General features: G+C 38.5%; 1 protein-coding gene across 6 annotated transcripts in view; it reads left to right on the forward strand.

Moving 5' to 3' along the window:
• The window catches only part of col12a1b (collagen, type XII, alpha 1b), a 68,322-nt gene that overhangs the window by 14,570 nt on the left and 30,532 nt on the right, over positions 1 to 23,220 (forward strand). For 2 of the 6 annotated variants that reach the window (XM_026290534.1, XM_026290537.1), the window contains exons 14-46: positions 1,120 to 1,389; positions 3,053 to 3,319; positions 5,604 to 5,796; positions 5,907 to 6,031; positions 7,993 to 8,142; positions 8,300 to 8,419; positions 8,924 to 9,088; positions 9,307 to 9,453; positions 9,850 to 9,992; positions 10,445 to 10,574; positions 11,417 to 11,562; positions 12,763 to 12,892; positions 13,004 to 13,140; positions 14,132 to 14,261; positions 14,688 to 14,827; positions 15,196 to 15,328; positions 15,799 to 15,819; positions 16,613 to 16,752; positions 17,391 to 17,520; positions 17,717 to 17,865; positions 18,015 to 18,144; positions 18,462 to 18,601; positions 19,079 to 19,208; positions 19,294 to 19,433; positions 19,861 to 19,990; positions 20,070 to 20,209; positions 20,464 to 20,593; positions 20,712 to 20,851; positions 20,934 to 21,066; positions 21,179 to 21,318; positions 21,406 to 21,535; positions 21,614 to 21,753; positions 21,844 to 21,973. In XM_026290534.1, the coding sequence (XP_026146319.1) occupies positions 1,120 to 1,389; positions 3,053 to 3,319; positions 5,604 to 5,796; positions 5,907 to 6,031; positions 7,993 to 8,142; positions 8,300 to 8,419; positions 8,924 to 9,088; positions 9,307 to 9,453; positions 9,850 to 9,992; positions 10,445 to 10,574; positions 11,417 to 11,562; positions 12,763 to 12,892; positions 13,004 to 13,140; positions 14,132 to 14,261; positions 14,688 to 14,827; positions 15,196 to 15,328; positions 15,799 to 15,819; positions 16,613 to 16,752; positions 17,391 to 17,520; positions 17,717 to 17,865; positions 18,015 to 18,144; positions 18,462 to 18,601; positions 19,079 to 19,208; positions 19,294 to 19,433; positions 19,861 to 19,990; positions 20,070 to 20,209; positions 20,464 to 20,593; positions 20,712 to 20,851; positions 20,934 to 21,066; positions 21,179 to 21,318; positions 21,406 to 21,535; positions 21,614 to 21,753; positions 21,844 to 21,973 (4,719 nt within the window). The remainder of the gene's footprint in view (positions 1 to 1,119; positions 1,390 to 3,052; positions 3,320 to 5,603; positions 5,797 to 5,906; positions 6,032 to 7,992; positions 8,143 to 8,299; positions 8,420 to 8,923; positions 9,089 to 9,306; positions 9,454 to 9,849; positions 9,993 to 10,444; positions 10,575 to 11,416; positions 11,563 to 12,762; positions 12,893 to 13,003; positions 13,141 to 14,131; positions 14,262 to 14,687; positions 14,828 to 15,195; positions 15,329 to 15,798; positions 15,820 to 16,612; positions 16,753 to 17,390; positions 17,521 to 17,716; positions 17,866 to 18,014; positions 18,145 to 18,461; positions 18,602 to 19,078; positions 19,209 to 19,293; positions 19,434 to 19,860; positions 19,991 to 20,069; positions 20,210 to 20,463; positions 20,594 to 20,711; positions 20,852 to 20,933; positions 21,067 to 21,178; positions 21,319 to 21,405; positions 21,536 to 21,613; positions 21,754 to 21,843; positions 21,974 to 23,220) is intronic. The other 4 variants (XM_026290535.1, XM_026290536.1, XM_026290540.1 and 1 more) reach the window with 4 other exon arrangements.

The following is a 23,220-nucleotide window of genomic DNA, read 5'->3' on the forward strand; positions in this document are numbered from 1 at the left end:
TCAAAAACACTGCAGAAAATTTACTGCATGTGTATGGTCTGTCTCGGCTTTGGATTTCGGAGAAGCACAGGATGCCAGATTGGCTTTTTGAATGGAATTGCATCTTTAAATGGATATAAAAGATCATTTGAATTTCAAGGCTCTTTTAAAGGCAGAGTCAAATAAAATCCTGCTGTTGGGCTGCAGAGAAAATGCATATGAATGTTGCATGTTGAGCAAAGATGTCAGAAGACACATAGTTCAACGAGATGCACTGTTTCCAATTTATGAAAATTGTTAGGACGTAACAGGAGTGGGGGAAAAGACAAGGATGTAGAATGATTGGGGATTTAAGAAGGTATCAGACATCTGAAAAGGGTAGTTTATGGTGGTTTTGTGGGGATTTGCCTTGTTTTGGAAAAAAGCAGGTTGGCAAGCATTCGCAAAAAAAATATATAAAAAAATGAATAATAAAAAATTGTAAAAAAAAAAAAAAAAAAAAAACTGTTCTCGATTGACCTATCGATAAGCCCCTCCCCTCGAACGCAGATGAGCCAATGACAGCCAAGTATCAGTTGCGCGGGGACCGGAATTCGGACATTTGTTCAAAATGTTCATTTTATGGTTGGCATACTCCAATTAAGTTACAATTTTGATCTGCTCAAGCAAAACTTTAATGTCATCGCTAGAAATGCCTGGTGATCATACTGTCTATCTGATGGTACATTAGTCTACCTGAGACACTGTCACATCATTTAAGTAAAAGTATTTCATAAAATGATGTAAAAAATGTGAAGAAGTTTGCAACGAGGATGCTGTCTTAAAATCCTGAAGTATAGTGCATTTGGGACTCTGTGGTGGGTTTTGTGATGTGTGCGTGTGTGTGTTGACTTCAGACTTTATGACCGGCTGTTAAGTGTAGTTTCACCTGAATGAATTAGTGCTTATTGGATTATGGCCCAGGGTGATTCTGCTGAAATACAGCTTGGAATGAATTTTTTTTTCTTGCTTAAATATCTTTTTCTTAGAGTAAGACTTTCAACTTTGGTCCTGAGCTTTCCCTACACCACACCACCCAGTTTCTAACATTTCTACCCATAATTTCAATATATTAAAGGTGATTTTGTGTGCTGCATGCAGAGATGGGCTCGCCGAGAGACTTGATAACCAGTGATGTGACGGACACCAGCTTCATGGCATCATGGACAGCCGCTCCAGGAAGAGTGAGGCAGTATCGTGTTCGCTGGAGGTCTCTGTTCTCCGAAGAGTCTGGGGAGAAGACGGTGCCCGGGGATGTGACCAGCACACTGTTGGAGAACCTCACCACTGAAACACGCTACCAGGTGTCTGTGTTAGCCTCGTATGACAGAGGTGATGGAGAACCACTTCTGGGAGTGGAGACCACTGATGGTACGTAAATCTGTTTTAGCTGTTATTGTAGTAACCTCATGTTTTCTAAATCAGGAGTTTGTGAAGAACTGCTTGAGTATGTAAGTTGATGAATTAATTAAATGACAAAATTAGGGCCGGGCAAGTTATCTCCATATTATCGCGTTAACGCATTAATTGATTAATGGCAATAAATGTTTTATTTTATTATTATCACTGGCGCAGAATACACATACAGACAAATCATGGGTCACAGGAGGGATCGATGCTCCTGATCAAATTATTAAGGCTAAGCATCAGCATTGACAAACCACTTTCCACTGTTATTTTTAACAGAAAAGTTAAAATAATGTTAGGATCGAGGCTCTAGACTCTGAGCATAACTTGTTTTTCTATAACACTATAAAATATTTTCTATATAAGTGTGCATTTGATAGACACTTTAGTATCCCATGAGACCATGGGAGAGAAGATTTGTAAATGGCATAAGATCACATGACAAAGAAGAAATAAGTTATTACTTATTTTAATAAGTACCCACTTAGAGAGCATGCAACTTACATGCATTTTTAATAAAATACCTAAATAAAAGTTTGAAAGTAAAGAATTTGAAGAATAGTAATTGTAACTGTAATTTGTATGGTAAAATAAAATGGATATAATTATCAAATAGCCATTAAAACTGTGTTTTTAAATATTCTTCAGTGGTTCAGTCTTCAAGTCACTATACAGGGCTCTAGATTTGCTACATGGTTCTTTGAAATTAAAAAGGTTCTTGATGTTGAGGTTCTTCGATCAACATATTGGCTCATGAGTATGTACTGTTGATGGTTTTCTGAAGAAGCATGGTACCTACAAAGGTTTTGTAGAAACTTAAAATGGTTCTCAAATGACTGTAAAACTCATTTTGGAAGATGAAATGAAACCATTTTGGATGACTGGCTCATTGAAGGAAGCTGAAGGTTAGGTTGGGTTAGGTTAAATTAGGGTTATACTGTAGTTATCTTTAAATCTAGCAAACATCTTCCAGGAAAGAAAAATGTTTCTTAGGGTAAGACAGACGAGACAGGACATGCACGCCTGTGCCTCATACTTAACCATCTAAAGTGCATCAATCAACCACTGCAATCTGTGGTACTCGAGGGAAGGAAAGGAATGGAAAAGGATGAGAAACCTTTGAATCTTAGCTAGTTGAAAAATTATTTAATTTTAGCGTGACTACTTCCAAGTTGCGGTTTTGCACTTGGCGCAGAATCTTGGCGAGTACGATGAGTTTTGAGTTTCTGTGCAGTAGTCACTTGCCTCCGGGTGGAAAAAGTGAGCTGATCGCAGCAAGGGTGCAGGGAATATAGCCGCTGCGGGAAAGAGCAGTTTTAAAGGGTTGCATGTGTGCAGGGCAGCCCATAATATGAGCCGTATGTGGACCGGGATGCTGGCTGAAGCGTGGATGCGTTTTCTCTACCCAGCTCAAATCGTACAAACTCATGAAACATGACACCAGTGTGGGGATTGAGAGAGTATTGGAAGAAGGAAAAATTTTGCTTCCTTTTGGCTTGCTTGTGGTTTCGCGTTAACCTCTGACCATCCCTGCTTGTCTGTTTTCATTTCACTTGTCAGTTTTTGATATATCCAGGCCTGTCTAGTAGAATTTTAGTCAAATGTTCTTATTTTTATCTGTTTGTAGCATCTGCGTCTGCCAAGGCTTTACTGGTGTCTGATGAAATGGAACGCACCATGCGCGTGACATGGAAAGCCGCTCCAGGCCCCGTGGTCAGTTACAGGCTCACATTTGTTCCTGAAGACGGCGGTAAAGAGATGACGATGAAGATCCCTGCCAATGTCACCAGCACCATGCTAAGGAAACTGCAGCACCTGACCACCTACAACATCAAAGTGCATCCCATTTACAAACGAGGAGAAGGAAAAGCAAGGCAAGGAGTAGGAACCACACGTACGTTGGCCAGTAATTCAAAGCCCATGAGTCACAGATATGTGCAGACACAGGCACGCATCACCACTTTCAGTGCACTACAAAAAATGTAATTTCTCCAAATTATAATGGTCTTGTTTTGAGTACAAACATCTTACAGTTCTTAATTCAAATTTGAGAAGCAAAATGACTTAAGATATCTGATTTTTTTTTTTTTTTTTTTTATGAAAGTGAGTTTATGCAAGAAAAATATCTGCCAGTGGGCTAACAAAAATCTTAAAACTTAATCCAAAGGGAAAACAAGATTGCTTTTCTGACCCTATTGGCAGCTTTTTTTTTCTCATTTTAATCAAAAACTCCTTCTTTCCTACTTCCTTTTTATATGATTTTACTAAAAACAAATTAAATTCTTAATCAGTATTTTTGTCTTGTTTTTTAGTACAAATATCTTAGAATTTCTCAATCAAGATACATTTACGTAAGAAGCAAAGTAAAATATTAAGTCTTCTGTTCTGAAAGTTTAAGAGTTTAAACTTAAAACAAGAAAAAAAAATCTGCCAGTAGGGTAAGACATATACGCTTTATTCATAGCAAAAAACAAGATTATTATTCTGATATTTCTTCTTTTTTTAATCAAAATCTTACTTTTCAGAAAACAAGACCTAATATCTTAAATCATTCTGCTTCTCAAGTAAACGTTTCTTGATTTAGGAATGTTTAGATATGTATAATGGAAAACAAGACAAAAACTTATACTGAAAAAAAAGAAGAAAAAAATTTTTTTTTTTTGTGGCATAGGGTTATCGATTGGAACAAAGGACTAACATTAAAGTGTTCAACTTCAGTGCGTAACAGCTCCTAAATAATTCTTACTACATTAATTATTACTCAAAGTATTTTTAATTGTGATCAAACGTAAGATTTTCACCTAATGAATGATAAAACAGACTTAGACTTAAAGGGATAGTTCACTCAAAAATGAAAATCATGTCATTAATAACTCAACCTCATGTCGTTCCAAACCCATGAGACCTCCATTCATCTTCGGAACACAGTTTAAGATATTTTAGATTTAGTCCGAGAGCTCTCAGTCCCTCCATTGAAGCTGTGTGTACGGTATACTGTCCATGTCCAGAAAGGTAATAAAAACATCTCCAAAGTAGTCCATGTGACATCAGAGGGTCAGTTAGAATTTTTTGAAGCATTGAAAATACATTTTGGTCCAAAAATAATGAAAACTAGGCTTTATTCAGCATTGTCTTCTCTTCTGGATCTGTTGTTAGCGCGTTGACTGCAGTTTAGTGATATCCGGTTCGCGAACGAATCACTTTATGTAACCAGATCTTCTTGAACCAGTTCACCAAATCGAACTGAATCGTTTGAAATGGTTCGCATATCTTATACGCATTAATCCACAAATGACTTAAGCTGTTAACTTTTTTTAATGTGGCTAACACTCGCTCTGAGTTCAAACAAACCAATATCCCGGAGTAATTCATTTACTCAAACAGTACACTGACTGAACTGCTGTGAAGAGAGAACTGAAGATGAACACTGAGCCGAGCCAGATAACGAACAACAGACTGACTCGTTCTCAAATCAAGAACCGGTTGCATTGGTTCATCAGAAATGGTTCTTGACTCGAGAATGAGTCAGTCTTTCGTTCGCTATCTGCTTGGCTCGGTGTTCATCTTCAGTTCTTCAGTTCAGTTCACATTAAAAAAGTTAACAGCTTAAGTCATTTGTGGATTAATGCATATTGGAGACACGAACTATTTAAAATGATTCAGTACAGTTTGGTGAACTGGTTTAAGAAGATTCATTCGTGAACCGGATATCACTAAACTGCAGTGTTTTGAACTCTCTCTCACACAGACACGGAAGAGAAGACAATGCTGAATAAAGTTGACGTTTTTGTTATTTTTGGACCAAAATGCTTTTTCGATGCTTCAACAAATTTTAACTGACCCTCTGATGTCACATGGACTACTTTGATGATGTTTTTCTTACCTTTCTGGACATGTACAGTAGACCGTACACACAGCTTCAATGGAGGGACTAAGAGCTCTCGGACTAAATCTGAAATATCTTAAACTGTGTTCCGAAGATGAACGGAGGTCTTACTAGTTTGGAACGACATGAGGGTGAGTCATTAATGACATAACACCTTAGCATCTGCATAGCAATGTCCTGAAAACCACCCAAAGCGCCTTAGCATCATGCAAGTCATATTATTTACTAAGAAAATTTCAGATCTAGTGATCACATTATCAAATGCTGATATCTGCTTTTCTTCAACCTGCAGTGTCACCATTTAAAGCCCCAAGAAACCTACAGACCTCTGAACCCACTAAAACCAGTTTCCGTGTATCCTGGGATCCTGCTCCGGGTGATGTACGAGGGTACAAAGTCACTTTCCATCCCAGCGGAAATGAGATTGATCTGGGAGAATATCTCGTCGGGCCGTACGACAACACGGTTGTTCTAGAGGAACTCAGGTAATGTTTAGCATCAACGCATTTAGATGCTTCTCTTAATGTAAAGATGCTAATCATACTTCTTGTTTTAAGTTGACACATATGGTTTCACTTTTGTCCTTCATTCACAGAGCTGGAACTAAATACTCCGTGGCTGTTTTTGGCATGTTTGATGGAGGTGAAAGTATGCCTTTGGCTGGGGAGGAGAAGACCACCCTCTCTGATGCACCTGAATCTCCTTCTCTTGATTTCCCCGGTATAATCTCAGCACATTATAAAATAACATCACATTAGTAGGTATTCTTTTGAGAAATAAAGCAGTTTAAAAGTAACCAAAAATACAAATCAAGTGCTGAAGTTAGGACAAAAAAAGACATTAAAACAGAACTGAGTCAATGAGTATAAATTTATTAGTGCAGTACAAATATTATAGATTAAAATAAATTGTTATAATAAAAAGTGCATAAGAAACTCATAACAAGTAATTAAGTATATATGAAATATATAGAAATTAAAGATATAAAACAAACATGTAACAATGAACGAGCTCGTTCTGATGAACAGAAGTGAATAATAAATGGACACTGTTTGCATGGTGAGATCAAGCGTACGGTTTGCAGTTGCGAGCTTAAAGTCTTTGGCAGCATAGTTCGCCAGCAACAGCGTCTTGAGTTTGATTCTGGCTGCGATTGGCAGGCAGTTTAAAGACTTGAGCGTAGTCCTAACGTGAAAGACTTTCCAGAGGTTAAGTCATGCAGCAGTGAGGAGTTAAGCAGCAGATGCAGGGAGGATGGTGGGAGTGTGTTGCAGAAGTTTAGTTGCGAAACGACCAGAGCAAAGGTCATGTGAGGGCACAGTTTTCCACATGTATCAACAGGATCTGGCTATAAACTTGTCTAAACCAGTGACCTGGTCAAGCAGGTTGACTCTAGGATTCTAAAAGTCTAAATAGGTCTGAAATACTTGTAACATTATTACATGACTCATCAGGAAATTAAACATTCCAAAGGGGGAAAATAATATAATATATAAAATAATAATATTTGTCTTTAGAATATATCATCAAAATAATGCAACTTCTTATTAAATATAATAGCTCATGCAATAATTTAATTCAACATGTCATAATCAATCCTTTTCATCTCATCTGGCAACGTATCTTGTGTGTGAGAGTTTGCCTGTGACATGAGTTCAGGGAAAAAATGCTCTGTTTTTAGTTATGCACTATTTCATAGAAAATAGAAGCAACTGAATAGCACAAGATTAGGAAAGTGTTATGTTTCTCTGACAAAACCCTGACATGCAGTGATGGAGAGCAGATTAAACTTTTCTATTTGTAACTTTTTTTTTTTTAGGTAGTTTCCATCAGTTTAGATTATTCTGCCACTATTCATTTAATACACTTTTATTACATTTTATTACATTTTATTTTATTTTTATCTGTTTAGCTTTTTTAATTAATATAGTTATATGTTTCATTTTAGTATCTGGTCTACCAAACTAAGCAGTTTGACCAAGATGGTTTACAAGCTGAAACTCTATTTACACTAAACCATGTAGATCATCTAACTAAAACCAGCTACAATCAGCTGCTACCAAATTTTCCAGCAAGAAACCGGTTCCACCTCACTCTTTATTATATATATTTATTTTCTGATCATGCTTGTAAACAAATCAATTTCACACAATATTTTTCAATTGCAGACCATGTTTGATGGTGTCCAGAGAGATTACCAGTGTTCTAGCCTCAGTTTTGGGGCTCCTCTCACATTCAATAGGTATCTGGAGCTCCACACGTTCTACGGAGGTGGAATGCGCAAAAGAGAAACAGCTTGTATTTTATGCATCACAAAGGGCTACTTCTTTTCTCAGTAGAACAGAAGCAATGACAGTTTCAGGAAAATGGCCTCCAGGGCCGGATGCCAAAAGGGATTTGGATGCAACGCAAGACTGAAGATTCAAAGAAGAAAACTAGAAATTGAATGGAAAGAGTCTGTAGCTTCAAGAAATGAACACGAAATAAAAGTCTTCTCTGAAAGTGTGATTCTTATAAGTTATTGCAGTATAAATGTGCTTTTTTATTTGCTGTGAGCATGTGTACATGTCTCTTGCCTGTTTTTCATCGCTCTCCTGCTGAACTCAGCTCTGCCATCAGCAGACATTAAACAATCACTTCTAAGCTCTTCTCGGCATTTCTCACTGGTGTTTTACTTGCAGAAAATCAGTGTAAAACCACAGCCAAGGCTGATATTGTCCTGCTGGTTGATGGATCCTGGAGTATCGGCCGCTTGAACTTCAAAACCATCCGGACTTTTATTGGTCGCATGGTGGGCGTCTTTGACATTGGCCCCGACAAGGTTCAAATCGGCAAGTCTCTTGTGCTTCTGTTTACTTCATGTTTTTAGATGTACTAAGGTATATTCATGCATATGGAATCCAGATGTGACATTTATGCTAGGGCCATATTGAGTTATTACCAGTCATAATCTCACTCGCATCATAATGGTGTGTGCTTCTCTCCCAGGTTTGGCTCAATACAGTGGGGATCCTAAAACCGAGTGGCATTTGAATGCTCACCCCAACCGTAAATCCCTGCAAGATGCTGTGGCCAACTTACCCTACAAAGGCGGAAATACAATGACGGGTACAGACCCATTACACATGTGCTTTATTGATTACAGTTTTGAGGATGCACTCATATTAGGCCATCTGAGCTCTTGAAAATAGCATTTAATGGAAATTTGCTTGCCATTTTTAGCATTCTTTTAAAAAATGATAGAATAAAAACCCAGAAAGATCATGCCTAAACAGTAGGGTAACAGTAGTAAAAAAAAAATATAAAAAGAAGTTTATTAACAACAAGTTAGAAACCTATAAATATAGTCTTACTGTGCAACATAAAGTTGCAAAATTATGCTGTTTGCTTCAGCCTGTATTATTAAATAATTTTCCTGGTGAAAAAGTACATTAGCCATGATTCTGCAGAGAAATCCACACCAGTAAGAGAATCAAAATAAGCAAATCAGGCCAAATCACACTTGATTTAATCCATAGATTATAGGAAAAACATAAAGGTTGAGCCAAATTAGGAATAATTCAAAATTCTGACCATCAGATAAAAACCAACCTGTCACTTCTGTTTCCAAAGGTATGGCCTTGAACTACATCCTCCAGAACAACTTCAAACAAAATGTGGGTATGAGACCCGATTCTCGTAAAATCGGCGTCCTTGTTACCGACGGCAAATCTCAGGACGAGATTGTTGTGAATTCTCAAAAACTGCGTGACTCGGGCATTGAGCTCTATGCCATCGGTAAGTTCTTTTCTTCTCGACTTTGTTGGCATTCTGTCAATACAGTTTCAGTGGAAAATGAAAGTCTGCATGCCAGCAAGAGATACTCAACCCAGAGCTCTCCTGTGTCCAAATATTAGACAACTTTTCATTTGGCAAGACTACAACTTAATCTAAGTCCCATTGACCCAACTGAAGTAATTGAGATCTTTCAATAATGATCTCCTCTTGGCTCCTAGGCGTGAAAAACGCAGATGAAAATGAGTTGCGATCCATTGCCTCCGACCCTGATGAAATCCACATGTACAATGTCAACGACTTCTCCTTTTTGTTGGACATCGTGGACGACCTCACTGTCAACCTCTGTAATAGTGTCAAAGGCCCAGGTACAGTCACGCACTTGACTAGTGTATTTTATGAATACAAAATGGTCTATGAATTTAAACAAAGATGTCTTGGATCTGTTCTACAGACTAGAAAAAAAAAAACAAGAACTCCCAAAGCTCCCAAAGTTTGACTCAGCTGAACCGCTTGAACTCTTGCCATCCATTTTTGATTTGCACTCTTGTTTTCCCAGACGGCTCTTTGTTTTTTTACTAATAATCTCGCTGAAAAAGACTGCGAGGAAAAACTGTAGGTTGCACTCCGATCCTCCTTGGGGGATAGCAGTGATTACAGAACCATGCAACTTGTGATATATAACCCATTTAACCTTTTGCAAGAAGCTAATAGGCCTGTTGGACACCACTGCTCATATTTTCCCATTGCTTTCTATGAACCAGGTGGCGGCCCAGGGACGCCCACTGACCTGGTGACTTCTGAGGTCACATACTACTCCTTCCGTGCTACTTGGATGCCACCCGATGAGCCAGTGGAGAAGTTTCGTATTGAGTACGTCCCTGCTGCAGGAGGAACGACTGAAATGGTGAGTGTTAAGAACATATATATGGCTCGTGTTCAAATGGAAATGCATGCATACTTTACAGACTTTTGGAATTTATGGCACTTTCATTTTTGCACTTTGTGCAAACATTTATCCTGTAAATTACATATCTCTACATACCTCTTGTGTAATCTTAGTATCTTCTATAGAACCAGACAGATTATATAACATACATTCAGAGCTATACAGCTTGTCATATTTTATTTTAACATATACACTGTGTGCATATGGCTTAAAAGTATCACATCATTATGGGCTGAGCTAGATCCCATAAATCTCACAACATGCCCTGTGTGTTCCCGTGCTGAATTCCGACCTCTAGGAACCTGCAGCTTCAAAGAGATGATTTCAAATGGCCACATGTCTCCCCTTTTCACCCCTCTGTCTTGTGTAATACCCCTCTCAGCAGACTATCATCTCTTCCTGTTTTACAGATGTTCGTTGATGGGGAAGAAAACACACTTGTCCTGGTCAACCTTACGCCCATGACAGAGTATATTGTCCGGGTGTATGGAGTGATCGGTGAGGAGAGCAGCGAGCCTTTGAAAGGAACCGAAACCACGTGTAAGTTAACCTTTCCTGCTGTTTATCGCACTAGTCCTCCTACTGTTCAGACTTATTATATGATGAAATTCACTGCAAAAACATATCTTTACCTCAACCACTGGAAACTGAAGCTGTTTCCTTGTATACTGGGCTATATTCAAAACCTTATTAGCTACATTCTAACGTGGTAGCAAACTGTGAGCAAACATTACTCACATTTTCTAAGTAAATATTGTTTTATTTATAATTTAAACGGCCTTCATTTTCCACCAACTTTTGAATGACTATGGTTGTCACAATGTCTCATTCACAAAAGACAGATGCAGTGTATACGTGTTGGGAGCTTGCTAATGATGCCTGAAATGTGTTTAGGTAGGCAACTTAGTATTGTCTGGTGCAGAGCCAATAGAAAACCGCAAAGAAGTACTGCAGCTACTATAATTTACAATTTTAATGCTGGTTTCCACATCACACATATGAAGCAGCTGTAAAATCTGTGAAGTGGTCCCTTGTCAACAGCTTAGTTTTGGTCTTATGGACGGACAAAGTAAGCTTGTATCATTTTTACAGATTTAAAGTAAACAGAACATCTTAATTGGCTATTCTCACTTTATAGCTTACTTAAGTGTTTTTAACATTTCTCACTATAATGTTTATGATCAACATTACAAGGCCTTATCCCATTGTAAAGAGGGCCTTATCGTTTTGTCGTGAGCCACTTGGATGCAATAATCTGCTGTGGTCACTGTGGCTGTGGCCATAAAGCTAGGTCATTTTATTGCTCATGTTTGACCAAACTTTTTATGATTCTTATAAAGCTGTATTTTAGATCAACGTTTCCCCCTTTTGGGTTTCTACAGTGCCCCTACCTGCTGTCACCAGCATGACCGTGTATGACGAGGCCATGACGTCCATGCGGATCAGATGGGAGCTAGTGAGCGGAGCCAGCGGATACTTGTTGAACTACAACACCATCAATGCCAGTGTGCCCTCTGGAAAGATGGAGGTGAGTGCCTGTCACACTGACGCCTTCCAGAACAACCTCCAGACGATCTCTCAAAATTTCCACCTCTGCTTTATTAAAGCTCAAGGCAAAGTAAAGCCACTTGTGCCAGCAGCTCCTTTAGCATAACCAGATGGTCTAGGTAGGTTAGGATCAACTGTTTTACAACGCTGTACAGGCCTATAAGAAAGAAAATCACAAATGAGAGCAATATGACATTTTCATCAACTATTTCAAATCTAGAATCTTATGATATAGTTATTTTAGTATATACATTCATATTTTGAATGATAAGCTTTTATTTTTATATCCACAATTTTCATTCAAATTTTAGTTTAAGTTCAGTACATTTGTTGTTGTGCTATTATAATTATATAAGCATTTAAAAAATATTTTTATATAAAAAAACATTTAATAATTTTCGTATGCCAGGAAATCTTGAAAAAAAATCAGCTAATAATAATTTTTTAACATCAACTTTATTTATATTTATTTAATTTTATATATTTTTTTGATAGTTATAATCAGAATTTGGGTTTTGTTTAATTAAAAGTATCAAATTTAGTTGACAAACAGAATATTCAATGAGGATTTTTCAGTCTGTAATAAAAGAAACAAGATCTTAAACTATGCTCAGAACTGCAAAGATACTGAAGCCTGGAATCAAAAATCATAGATACCAACTTGAACTCGAGCATTTCTCATATTCCTTTGAAAACATACCATCTGAACTTCTATCCACATTTTATAGCTCTATACTCTTCTTGTGCTTTGTCAACTATTTTTATTTCACCTTAGACACCTGAGACCAAGTTGATAATTAAATTTGGCTTAATTAAAAACTCCATTTGGTCTCCTGAGCAATGAAAGAGTGACCTCTGAGCAATAAAATCTTCCTTTAGGGGGTCTACTAAATGCAGACTTGTCCAACACTCAAGCTTTTGGCAAAAACGAGTTAATATTGCCTGTTCTGGATCCATTTTCTCCCTGAACTCATGTACATAATATACCCAAATATCAAGAGATGCTCTGTTTTTCCACAACCATCATCCCGGGAGATCAGGCTGATCTGATTTAGTCTGGAGGAGACGTACCTTAACAACCGTCAGTGTGTTTATGCCAGATGTTCCTCATAACAAGTCTTGTCTCGCTGGGCCATTGCTTCACTAATGTCCATCCTCTTAACATCCCTCCCTCCTGCAGCTACGAGTTGGTGCAGATGTGAATGATGTCCAGCTAATGCAGCTGCTTCCAAACACGGCGTATTCAATCTCCCTGTTTGCCCTACACGGGGAGGCAGCCAGTGAACCACTCATCGACAGAGGAGTCACTCGTACGCTGGTCTTCTTCTTATTTTCAGATGGTTTCAATCTGTTATTGTCAATGCGTACTGTAGTATACACTTTTATAGATATCAAATGAAATGCATACATTTTTCTCCTAGTGCCTCTGCCTCCAGCGGGTAAGCTGAAAATCTCAGAAGTGACTCACAGCACCATGCGTCTCACCTGGGATGCAGCTCTTGGGAACGTCAGGAAGTACATCATCACCTACAAGCGAGAGGATGGAGATCTGAAAGAGGTGATCATCAAAATTGAAGACTCAATACTCAAAACTCTCCAAATTCTAAATAACTCAAATGTCCCATAAACCGATTCTAATTAAGAAAATAAAGTTCTTTGAACATCTACTGAGATTAACCAGTGGAACTATTTGAGAAGGTCCAAAAGGTCACATCCAATCAAACTTGTTGATAGGATGCAGACCGTTGTTTATCTCTTCTTTGACGTACTCTGGAAAGATGTTAAAATGACCTGATTCACTAAGCCAAACTCTGAATCCATCTTTGGATCCATACAAGGCAAAACATCACTATTGCTTTTTATCATACTTAGGGATTTAAGTATGATGTGCATGATTCATCAAATCATGTGTCTTATTTCGGAAAGATGTGTTGTTACTTCACCAAGTGATCAGACTTTGATCATGATTTTTGCCTGGTGTGCAATAAAAAGAACAAGGGAAAAAAGGAGGGATATCTCAACCAAAGCACATTTTAGTCATCAATATAAGGTACTGTAAATATTAAAACTGTGATATGATTTGTTTACTATCAAGACAACTTAAAACAGCCTAGGGTGATGTCAGAGTAGTAACAAGATTAAGGACAAATATAGTTTTGAGGATTAAGCATAGTCAGATCACTTAAGGGTTTTCATACAATCAGGCACAGAATACCAGAGACTGGAGCCAATAATAAACCACTAAGAACAACATAGCAATTCGCTGAGAAAAATCTGAAAACCTTAGCAACTGCATAACAACACCCTAACAACATCGCAGAATAATAAAATTCGGTTTTGCCGAAGCAAGCATTGTCCTCAGAAGATCTAGTTTGGTGGTGCCCTTGTTGTAAAAAAAAAAAAAAAGCAGGTTTCACTCCGTTGAACCAACACAGATTTCTGTCCTTGTGTAACGAATGGAGAAAAGGCGAGTCAGCCTGTCAGAAGCATCTGTTAGTCCTTTTCCCTTGATATGTGTTAATGTTAATGTTGACTTTGGTGTTTGACAGGTTGAGGTCAACGGTGACATCACCACTCTGGTTCTCACCAGCCTCCGCTCTCAGACGGAGTATGATGTTGCCGTAACTCCCGTCTATGACGAGGGTCCAGCAAATCCTATGCTTGACAACGCATCTACTGGTGAGCTTATACTCCTCACTGATTCTCCAAGATGACACCAATTGACAGATGATGCTGGTTTGGCAGCAGCAATTACTTCAAGGCTGCTGGGTTTTGTTTGCTACGTTGGTGTTGAACTATGTAACTTACTGGCTACAAGACCTGCAATTTCAGCAGGTCTTTCAAGCTCCCTGTCTGGATAATGAGTGCCATGTGTGACGCCACCCTTACCCAAGCCACGTTTATGTGTTCATGGCTTTACTTTATCAGTCCCAAGGGTAAAATCTTTCATCTGTCCCAGCTGATCTGCAAGTCTGCTGACAAACAAACCACTTCCTTCAACACAGGAACATGTTCACTTGCTCCAACTTGCCAGTTCACATGGTTCACAGTTTCCATGTTCAGACTAGTTTCTATATTTTACATACTTTCTCTTTTATCATTTAGATGTGGTTCCTGCTCCCAAGAACTTGAGGTTTTCTGAGGTGGGCCAGACTTCATTCAGGGCCACATGGGAGCATGGAGCACCAGACGTCGAACTGTACCGCATTGGTTGGACCAAGCAGGGTGCAAACAGCTTCAAATATGTACGTTTATTCATTCAAATTCATTCATTTGAAAGACGCTTTAATCCAAATGAATTAAAGACTTTGGAGTTGCAACGCCCATTCACACTAACTCTTAACAATAAAGCTTCCAAAAGGAGGTTTTGCAACGATTGCAAAGAACCATTTTTGGTATTCCCAAAATAATTTTTTAGAGAACCATTTTGTTCCACTAAATATAACCTTTGGATGAGTGGAAAGGTTCTTCGTGGAACCACTTATTCTGATAAAGAAGCTTTTTTTAAGGGTATGCAACTGATTTTAAATTAACATCGAATTATATTTTCAGTACAAATTTGATGAACTCTCTAAAATAACACGTGAGACTCACCGGATTTGATCTTTTGTAGGAAATCCTAAATCGCGAAGAGACAAGCCACATTATGCAAAATTTAGACCCAGACACAATGTATGACGTCACTGTCACAGCCATCTACCCTGATGAGTCGGAGAGTGAGGATTTGATGGGGAGCCAACGCACATGTGAGACTAACACAACCACACATGTAGAACAATAACTCTTGAGTCCTGGAACAGAATCAGTTTACAAAACTGAATAAATAGCAGTTTATGCATAAAGGAATTCAAAACTGCTTCTTTTGTCTCAACAAATCTGCCTTTTTCTTGACAATCACTGAATATGTTAACACTCTCATATGCAAAAAAGGTCACATATATATATACTACTGTTTAGAAGGTAAGGGTCAGTAAGGTCTTGTAATACATTTTATTCAGCAAGAATATATTACATTGACATTCATAGATTAAAGATGCCAAAAATGTTCTACTGATCCTAGTATGATGGAGACAATTACATATTATTGCTGTGATGCAGAAAATAATATTACTTTTAAAATGTACACATAAAGTATTTATATTTCAGTTTTTCTTTAGTTAAAATGTTATTGCTGTTAACGATACAATAAAATAACGTGTTGTTTATCTTTTTCTAGTGTCAAAGTTCATTAGGCCCGGTATGTTGTATCCAATGAGAGAAAATGTCATTGTTAATGTAAATGCTTATGAGAAGGAGGAATGAATGAAGATGACGAAATGCATGTGCATTTTTGTATTTCACCAGAAACTCCTCCACTATCATTTGTCTATCATCATTCATAATCGCCATTTCATCGCTATCATTTTGTCATCATTGTCATCTGTTGTCAGTCATAAATGCGCATGCATAACATGCCCGACTGCATTGTTTTAGGTGCAAAAACCCATGCTCCTCCATCCTCATTTCACGATTTAACCATGATGCTCATGTAACCAGCATAATGTCTAGGGATGGGAATCAATAACCAATTCAAAATAAATAAAATAATTTAAAAAATCTATAATTGAAGGATTTTCATGATCTTTGTTTTCCATTCACTAATTAATCAGTTCTTTTTAATGAATCAGTCAAAAAGACTCACAAATCGACCTAAAATTCATAGGTTATGAGTTTAAATCGATTTAAAAGATTCATTCCTGAGTTAATTACTGACTTTTTGAATTAACATTTGGATTAACAATTGGAGTTTAGTTGTATAAATTGTGCTTTAAAAATAAAGGAAACATTGGAACATCTTGCCCAAATAGTAGTTTTTGTTAAATATACAACTCGTAATTTCTTCAAAAACCTAAAAGAACCATTAAGGAACTGGATTCAGTAAGTGAAATCAGAACCAGAATCTTCAAATTCCTCTTGATTCCCATCCCTAATAGTTTTAGCTACAGTTTCGAAGCCAGATTTTGCTGATCAACCTTTCTGTATGCTCCCAGTACCCACTGGACCACCACAAAACCTCCAGGTTTTCAACGCCACCACTACAACTCTAACCGTGAAATGGGATCATGCGCCAGGCCCCGTCCAGAACTACAAAATCACCTACCAACTCCTTGCGGGTGGAAAACAGCTGTCTGTAAGTTCAGCTGTCTCCATTCCCCCTCCAATGAGATGTTCTGAAGCAGGACATGGATAATCTTTCAATTATGATGATTAGTGGCAGAATATGTTTTAAGAAAGTTCTAGACCCGTGTGTTAATCATTACAGCAAACAAATGAGAACATTGTGACAGGAAGCCATTACCAGCAGGCACATCTGATGCAAACCATCACAACATGTCTGTTATGTAGGCCTCAAGAATACAAAACCATTACTGTTATACTGTATTTTTCATGTCTATGCACTGGAGATGAACAGCCCAGCAAACATTTACTGTTTGTTTGGGAATTGTCCAACTATATAAGAAATGAACAATGGTATTTTTACCATTTTGTTTATTAATGCAGGATGATGCTGGTTGGTCACACAAAAAATGGTCTTTAAAATTGCCGTGTCCATGCAAAATATTGGTTCATGTTTATTTTCATATTAATTTATGTAGTGTGCATTTAGTGCACTTTTTTCACTGGGAAAGTCTTGATTGTGAAAGCAAAATGGTTTTTTTGCTGTTACACCAAATTTAACACACTTATTTTTGAAACGGTGTCGTTATCGTTTGATGGAAACCAATGAACACCAAAATAAGTCTAACTATTGACATCTTTTCCAATCAGGTTCAAGTTGGTGGAAAGAAAAACAGCGTCATTCTTCAGAAGCTGACCCCTGACACCCCTTATTCCATAACTGTGGCGGCCGTCTATCGCACCGGAGAAAGTAAAGATATTTCAGGCCAAGGAAAAACAAGTAAGTGGCTCCAAGACCTGAAGTATTTTATGGCTCCATTTGGGAAGCGAAAACAATGATAAATTCATTTAGGGAGGATGCATTCCATAAAACATCTTGGTTTTCGCTCACATCTGGAGTTTTGTCAGATTATTCAAGATGTTATGCAATGAAAATGAGACCGCATTATGTAACACTGTGTGTGGTGTTCCTGTAGAAGCCTTAGGAGGAGTGAGAAACCTGCAGGTTTTGAACCCCACTATGACCACATTGAATGTTCGTTGGGAGCCGGCAGAAGGAAAAGTGAAGGAGTATAAGGTCATCTATGTACCTGCGGCTGGAGGTGCCGAAAGCATGGTAGGACTGGTAGGATGTCAAGATCAACTAAAGAGTTAACTACAATTCGATGTTCAGATCAACCATAAATATTGATTTGCAGACCTCAAATGGAAGTGATTTGCAATGTTTCTTTAACTTAAACAGGCCTTATACTATATATTCTATCTTGTAAACAGGAGCAGGTATCAGGAACCACCACCAGCACAGTTCTGAGAGGCCTTCAGTCCGACACACTTTACACAGTGACATTAATTGCTGTTTACGCTGAGGGGGATGGCCAGAGAATCTCTGAGAATGGAAAAACAAGTGAGTTTCTCTCAGAAACCACTGTATTTTACTCTCAATATCTTGCTTTCACTGATTAAGAATGAAAAATAGGTGACTAAATGACTCCTGACATTTCTGTCTGATTCCCTTTTCCGTAGAGATTATTATGAGCTTCCATGCAAATTTACAGCCTACAAAGGTTCTAATAAGAGGTTATTTGTTAAGCCCAGAATGTTTATTTTTAGGAGTGAATATGCATATTCCACCACTCTGTCCAAACTCCAGCTTGGAAGTACAATCTGGATTATGCTTCATGCACTTATGCCAAAACAGTAAAATGGAAATCTTCTTTACAGGGGCTCTGGGTGGTGTGAAGAATCTGAGGGTCACTGACCCTACTATGACCTCTCTGAATGTCAAATGGGACCCCGCGGACGGGGCCGTGCGCCAGTACAAAATATTTTTCGTCCCAGCAGCTGGAGGAACTGAGGCCATGGTGGGGCTTTATTTCTCACCACTATTATTCCATAAGAAAAAATAAGACATTTTAAACAGTACTTAGAAAATTTACTTTTTTGTGCTTAATTGTCATAAAAAATAATACCTCATTTCAAAAAATATTATGTTTAATTTATATAGCACCTTTCTCAGGCTCAAGAACGCTTTAAATAAGCAGCAACACATTAAACAGTCATTTCACATAGTCACAGACAGACAGCTCAGGTAATCAATTGAGATGGTCAGTAGACATTTGCCAAGTCCAGAAACAACAAAATGATTGCAGTTGCATTTCATGATATAGCAAAGACATATAGAAACAAAATAGTAACACATAAAAAACAGATACACATAACTTAAAATACTTAGAGAAAGCTTTAGAACTGGTAGTACAGGAGTTGGAATGTGTCTTAAAATTATATAAAGACATTACTCAAGGCATCACTGAAGTTATTTCTTCCATTGTTGTAAATAGGAACAAATACCTGGCGCCCAAACGTTTATTGTTTTAAGAAACCTCCAGCCTGATACTCCATACACAGTGTCCGTGGTTCCAGTGTATCCCGCCACAGAGGGCAGGCGCCAGTCTGATAATGGAAGGACATGTGTGTATCAACCTTGTAGCTTATTTAGGTATCTATGCACAGACACACTACCTCTGTTATAAAACTATTGTCTATCTCACTCTAGTGCCTCTTGGGGGTGTTCGAAACCTCCGTCTCATTGATCCCACCTTCACAACACTCACTGCCACATGGGATGCCGCCGATGGGAACGTGCAGGGATACAAAGTGTTATATGTGCCCACCAACGGAGGAACTGAGCTCATGGTAGGAATATCTGAATATTTCAAAGTTTCTTTATACAGTTTTGATGTCACAAGTGGAAATCTCTCTAAAATCTACTGGCATAGCTTGTAGACAGACATAAATAGACACATCTTCCTTTGTGGACCAGAGATGAGAGAGTGATGTAATGAAACTCTTGTTGAATTCTCACTATGCTGAAAAACCTACGGGAAAGTTTATAGCTGGGAGCGCCAGTGTTTACATGGAGTAAACTGTGAAAACAATCTGTTGGGCAAGCTACAAAGAGAGAGTTCAGTTTTCTTTTAGTTTACAAGTTTAGTTTTCTTTATCTCTTTAAATGGATAGACCTTGTGCAACCAGTCTTTGTTAAAACAAACTAAGGTTCCTTAGTTGGAATGGGTTTGAAGAAGATATAGTGTACTGAGCTCCATTTTGGATATTCTTTCAGGAACAAGTGTCTGAGAGTACCACAACATTAGTGCTGAGTAAACTTCTGCCAGACACCATGTACACAGTGACTGTTTTGCCAGTGTACGCTGAAGGAGATGGACCTCAGCTCTCTCAGAAGGGAAAGACTAGTAAGTGACTCCAAAATGACATCAGGAGGTTTGGACACAATTTGTCAATCTTGAGTCAACTTTGTTGTTGTCTCCTTAGAACCTTTGGGCAGCGTAAGGAACCTACAGGTAACTGATCCAACTGTCAGCACCTTAATCGTACGCTGGGAGCCGGCAGAAGGCAGTGTGCGGGAATACATTGTCATTTACATTGCTGCCGGAAGCCAAGATCAAGAAGTGGTAAGAATGATTTCCATGGATGTTCCAGAAATAGCAAACGAGACTGTAGTTTCAGTTGCCACTTGTACACTTTTTTTGAAACTTGAAAATGGATGTTTTGACCTTATTATATAAATTATTTGTTCTTCCATGTGTAAATTTCACAAAATGTGCTTGTTACACAAATTACAACTGTAAAACATTTCTGAGCTCTACAATCAATGTGGATGTTGCAAACAGGTTGTATATTTTATTGAAACACTGCTGTCTTGCAGGATCAAGTCTCTGGAACCACGACTTCCACTGTTCTGAAGAACTTGGAGCCCGACACATCCTACACTGTGACTTTGGTGCCAGTATATCATGAGATGGAAGGCCTACCTCTATCTGAGAATGGAAGAACAAGTGAGTTCATTGTGAAGACATACCATAGTCCTTTGAATAAACTTGACCACAAATGAAAATGTCTGGCTATTGTTTAGAATGACTCCGGTATTAAAGTTCCTGTATCCTTGCTTTTCAGGGCCATTGGGTGGAGTTCGCAACCTGCAGGTTACTGATCCCACCAGCAACACCCTAAATGTGCGATGGGAGCATGCTGACGGAAACCCTCGCAATTACAAGGTTTTCTATGTCCCACAGCCTGGAGACAGTGAGAAGATGGTAAGATTTGATGAGGTAACCTCTGGTGGTTTATTTGAAGGACGTTCCACATTGTGACCAAATCTCTTGTTTTTGTGATCAGGAACTAGTTTCTGGTGGCACGACAAGCACCGTCCTACGAAATCTCAATGCTAACACGCTGTACAAGGTCACATTGTTGCCTATGTATGAAAATGAAGTGGAAGGAAAACGTCAGTCAGAAAATGGAAAGACAAGTGAGTCAAGATGTTTGTAACTTACAAATATGGAATGGAGAACTCATCTGCCTCTGATGGATCCCTGTTTATTATCTGAGTTCAACATTTATTAACTCATTAATTAACACAGAACCTTTGGGAAGTGTGAAGAACCTCCAGGTCACCGACCCAACTGTGAACTCTTTGAGAGTGCGATGGGACCCAGCAGATGGAGATGTTCGTCAGTACAATGTCATCTACGTGCCTGTCACCGGGGGTGCTTCAAGCACGGTAATTAACTAAATTACAATTTTTGTAGAGTTTGTTCATTTGGTTTGCTTGTTATTAACTGTGTGGCTACACTGATGTACTCTTCAGGCCCAAGTATCGGGAATGTACACCAATACAATTCTGAGAAACCTACGACCAGACACAGAGTACAGGGTCAGTGTAGTACCAGTATATCCCGATGACGAAGGAAAGGAACAGTCCGAGAATGGAAAAACAAGTGCGTACCTGCAATGTCAATTTGGATATTACTCCTTTAGCATGTAGCATGCTTATTTTCTATTCTTGCAATTCTAAGAGCCTTTGGGTGGAGTAAAGAACTTGCAGGTCACAGATCCAACAACAAGCTCATTGAAGGTGCGCTGGGAGCCCGCCGAAGGTAACGTCCGGCAGTATCGAATCTTCTACATCCCAGCAACTGGTGGTGCTGAAGACATGGTAAGAACTGATCTATGGAAGAGGCTCAACTGTCTTTCAGAACATGCAGCTGATCTTCAATAACTTTGTTTAAATTTCAAACATCAACAGGAGCAAGTTTCTGGAGGCACCACCAACACAGTCCTGAGGAACCTTCTGTCAAACACGGTCTATACAGTGACTGTAGTTCCTGTTTATCCAGAGGGAGAGGGTCTCCGACAGTCTGAGAAAGGAAAGACACGTAAGTTGTTCTTGGCAGTTACACAACAATATTACTATCACACAAAAATTGTGAGGTGCCAAGTGATCAAATCAAGCAGCTTGTTGAGTAGAGCTATGCTATGGCTTTTCTTAGTTTTCAGATTTTTTTCTGGAATTTTGTCAGACAGAGAGTAAAAGGGAGGGACCCAAGTCTTTCTTTATTTCCCAAAACTCCCCTACATAGCAACAGTGAAAATAGTTTGAACACCCTAAGCAGCTACTCGAGTCTAGCAGTCTAGCAACTGGCTTTTATATGCTTCACAACTCAGTGGTTACATTTACATGTGCACTTTTTGGTTCAATTGGATTGAGTTCATTCAGACTGATTCTAGTGTTTACATGAACGCTAAATAAGGTTGATCTGGTTGTTCTTTATTTGTTTTTACCAGCAGAATTAATATTTAACCATTTATGGATAAATATACATATAAACCGCTGTGCTGTGATACTCATATTTATCCCACAAAAAAAAGCCCCTGTCTGCGCCCAAAACGGTATCCAAAAGTATCCAAAGTATCCAAAACAAGGTTGTCCTGCTCCACTTCACAGTTGCGGAGTGAAAAGACAGTTTTATAACGACAGGACATGCATTTATACAACACTTTATTCAAAAGAAAGAGCCGCTCGTTCCGTGCACCATACGTCATTACGTTATTTCTGCATCATTGCACATGCGCAGTTCTTTAAGTTTCGTGGTTCAATCCGATCAAGTGTTTACATGCATGCTCAAGCGTATTAGAAGAGGAATAAACCACCCCTTCAACCCGATCGAAATTACTTTTGGATCGAGCTCAATCGGATCGATTAATGTGTTTATGCGTACAGTACTGTAGGTGTGTAAACATAGCTTAGTGTGGAGAATCAACACAATTTATGCATGTTTGTATAGATACTAATCTAAATGGGTTTTTATGTTTTAGGGTTAGGGTTAGGGTTTTTTATTATGCTAGTGAGTTGCACTAAAAGAAACTGGATCCTTTGAACTCATGTTGGAGAGTTTTAAACAGATTTCTGTAGGAATAGTCACATCTGCTTCGGTTTAAAAAGCGTACTAAGCAGTTTTAGCATCAACCCTAAATGCCCCCCACCACCTGCCTTTCCTTTTTGGCACTTTCTCACCATAAAACCCGTCTGCGCTGCTGTCGAATGCTTCGCTCAGCATTCATTCCTGAATTTACTGAGCTTCCTCCTGTTAAAACGCTTCTGTGAGCCGCAACTTCCTCCACT

The sequence above is a fragment of the Carassius auratus genome, chromosome 20 (genome assembly GCF_003368295.1).
Source record: "Carassius auratus strain Wakin chromosome 20, ASM336829v1, whole genome shotgun sequence".
NCBI classification, from domain to species: Eukaryota; Metazoa; Chordata; class Actinopteri; order Cypriniformes; family Cyprinidae; genus Carassius; species Carassius auratus.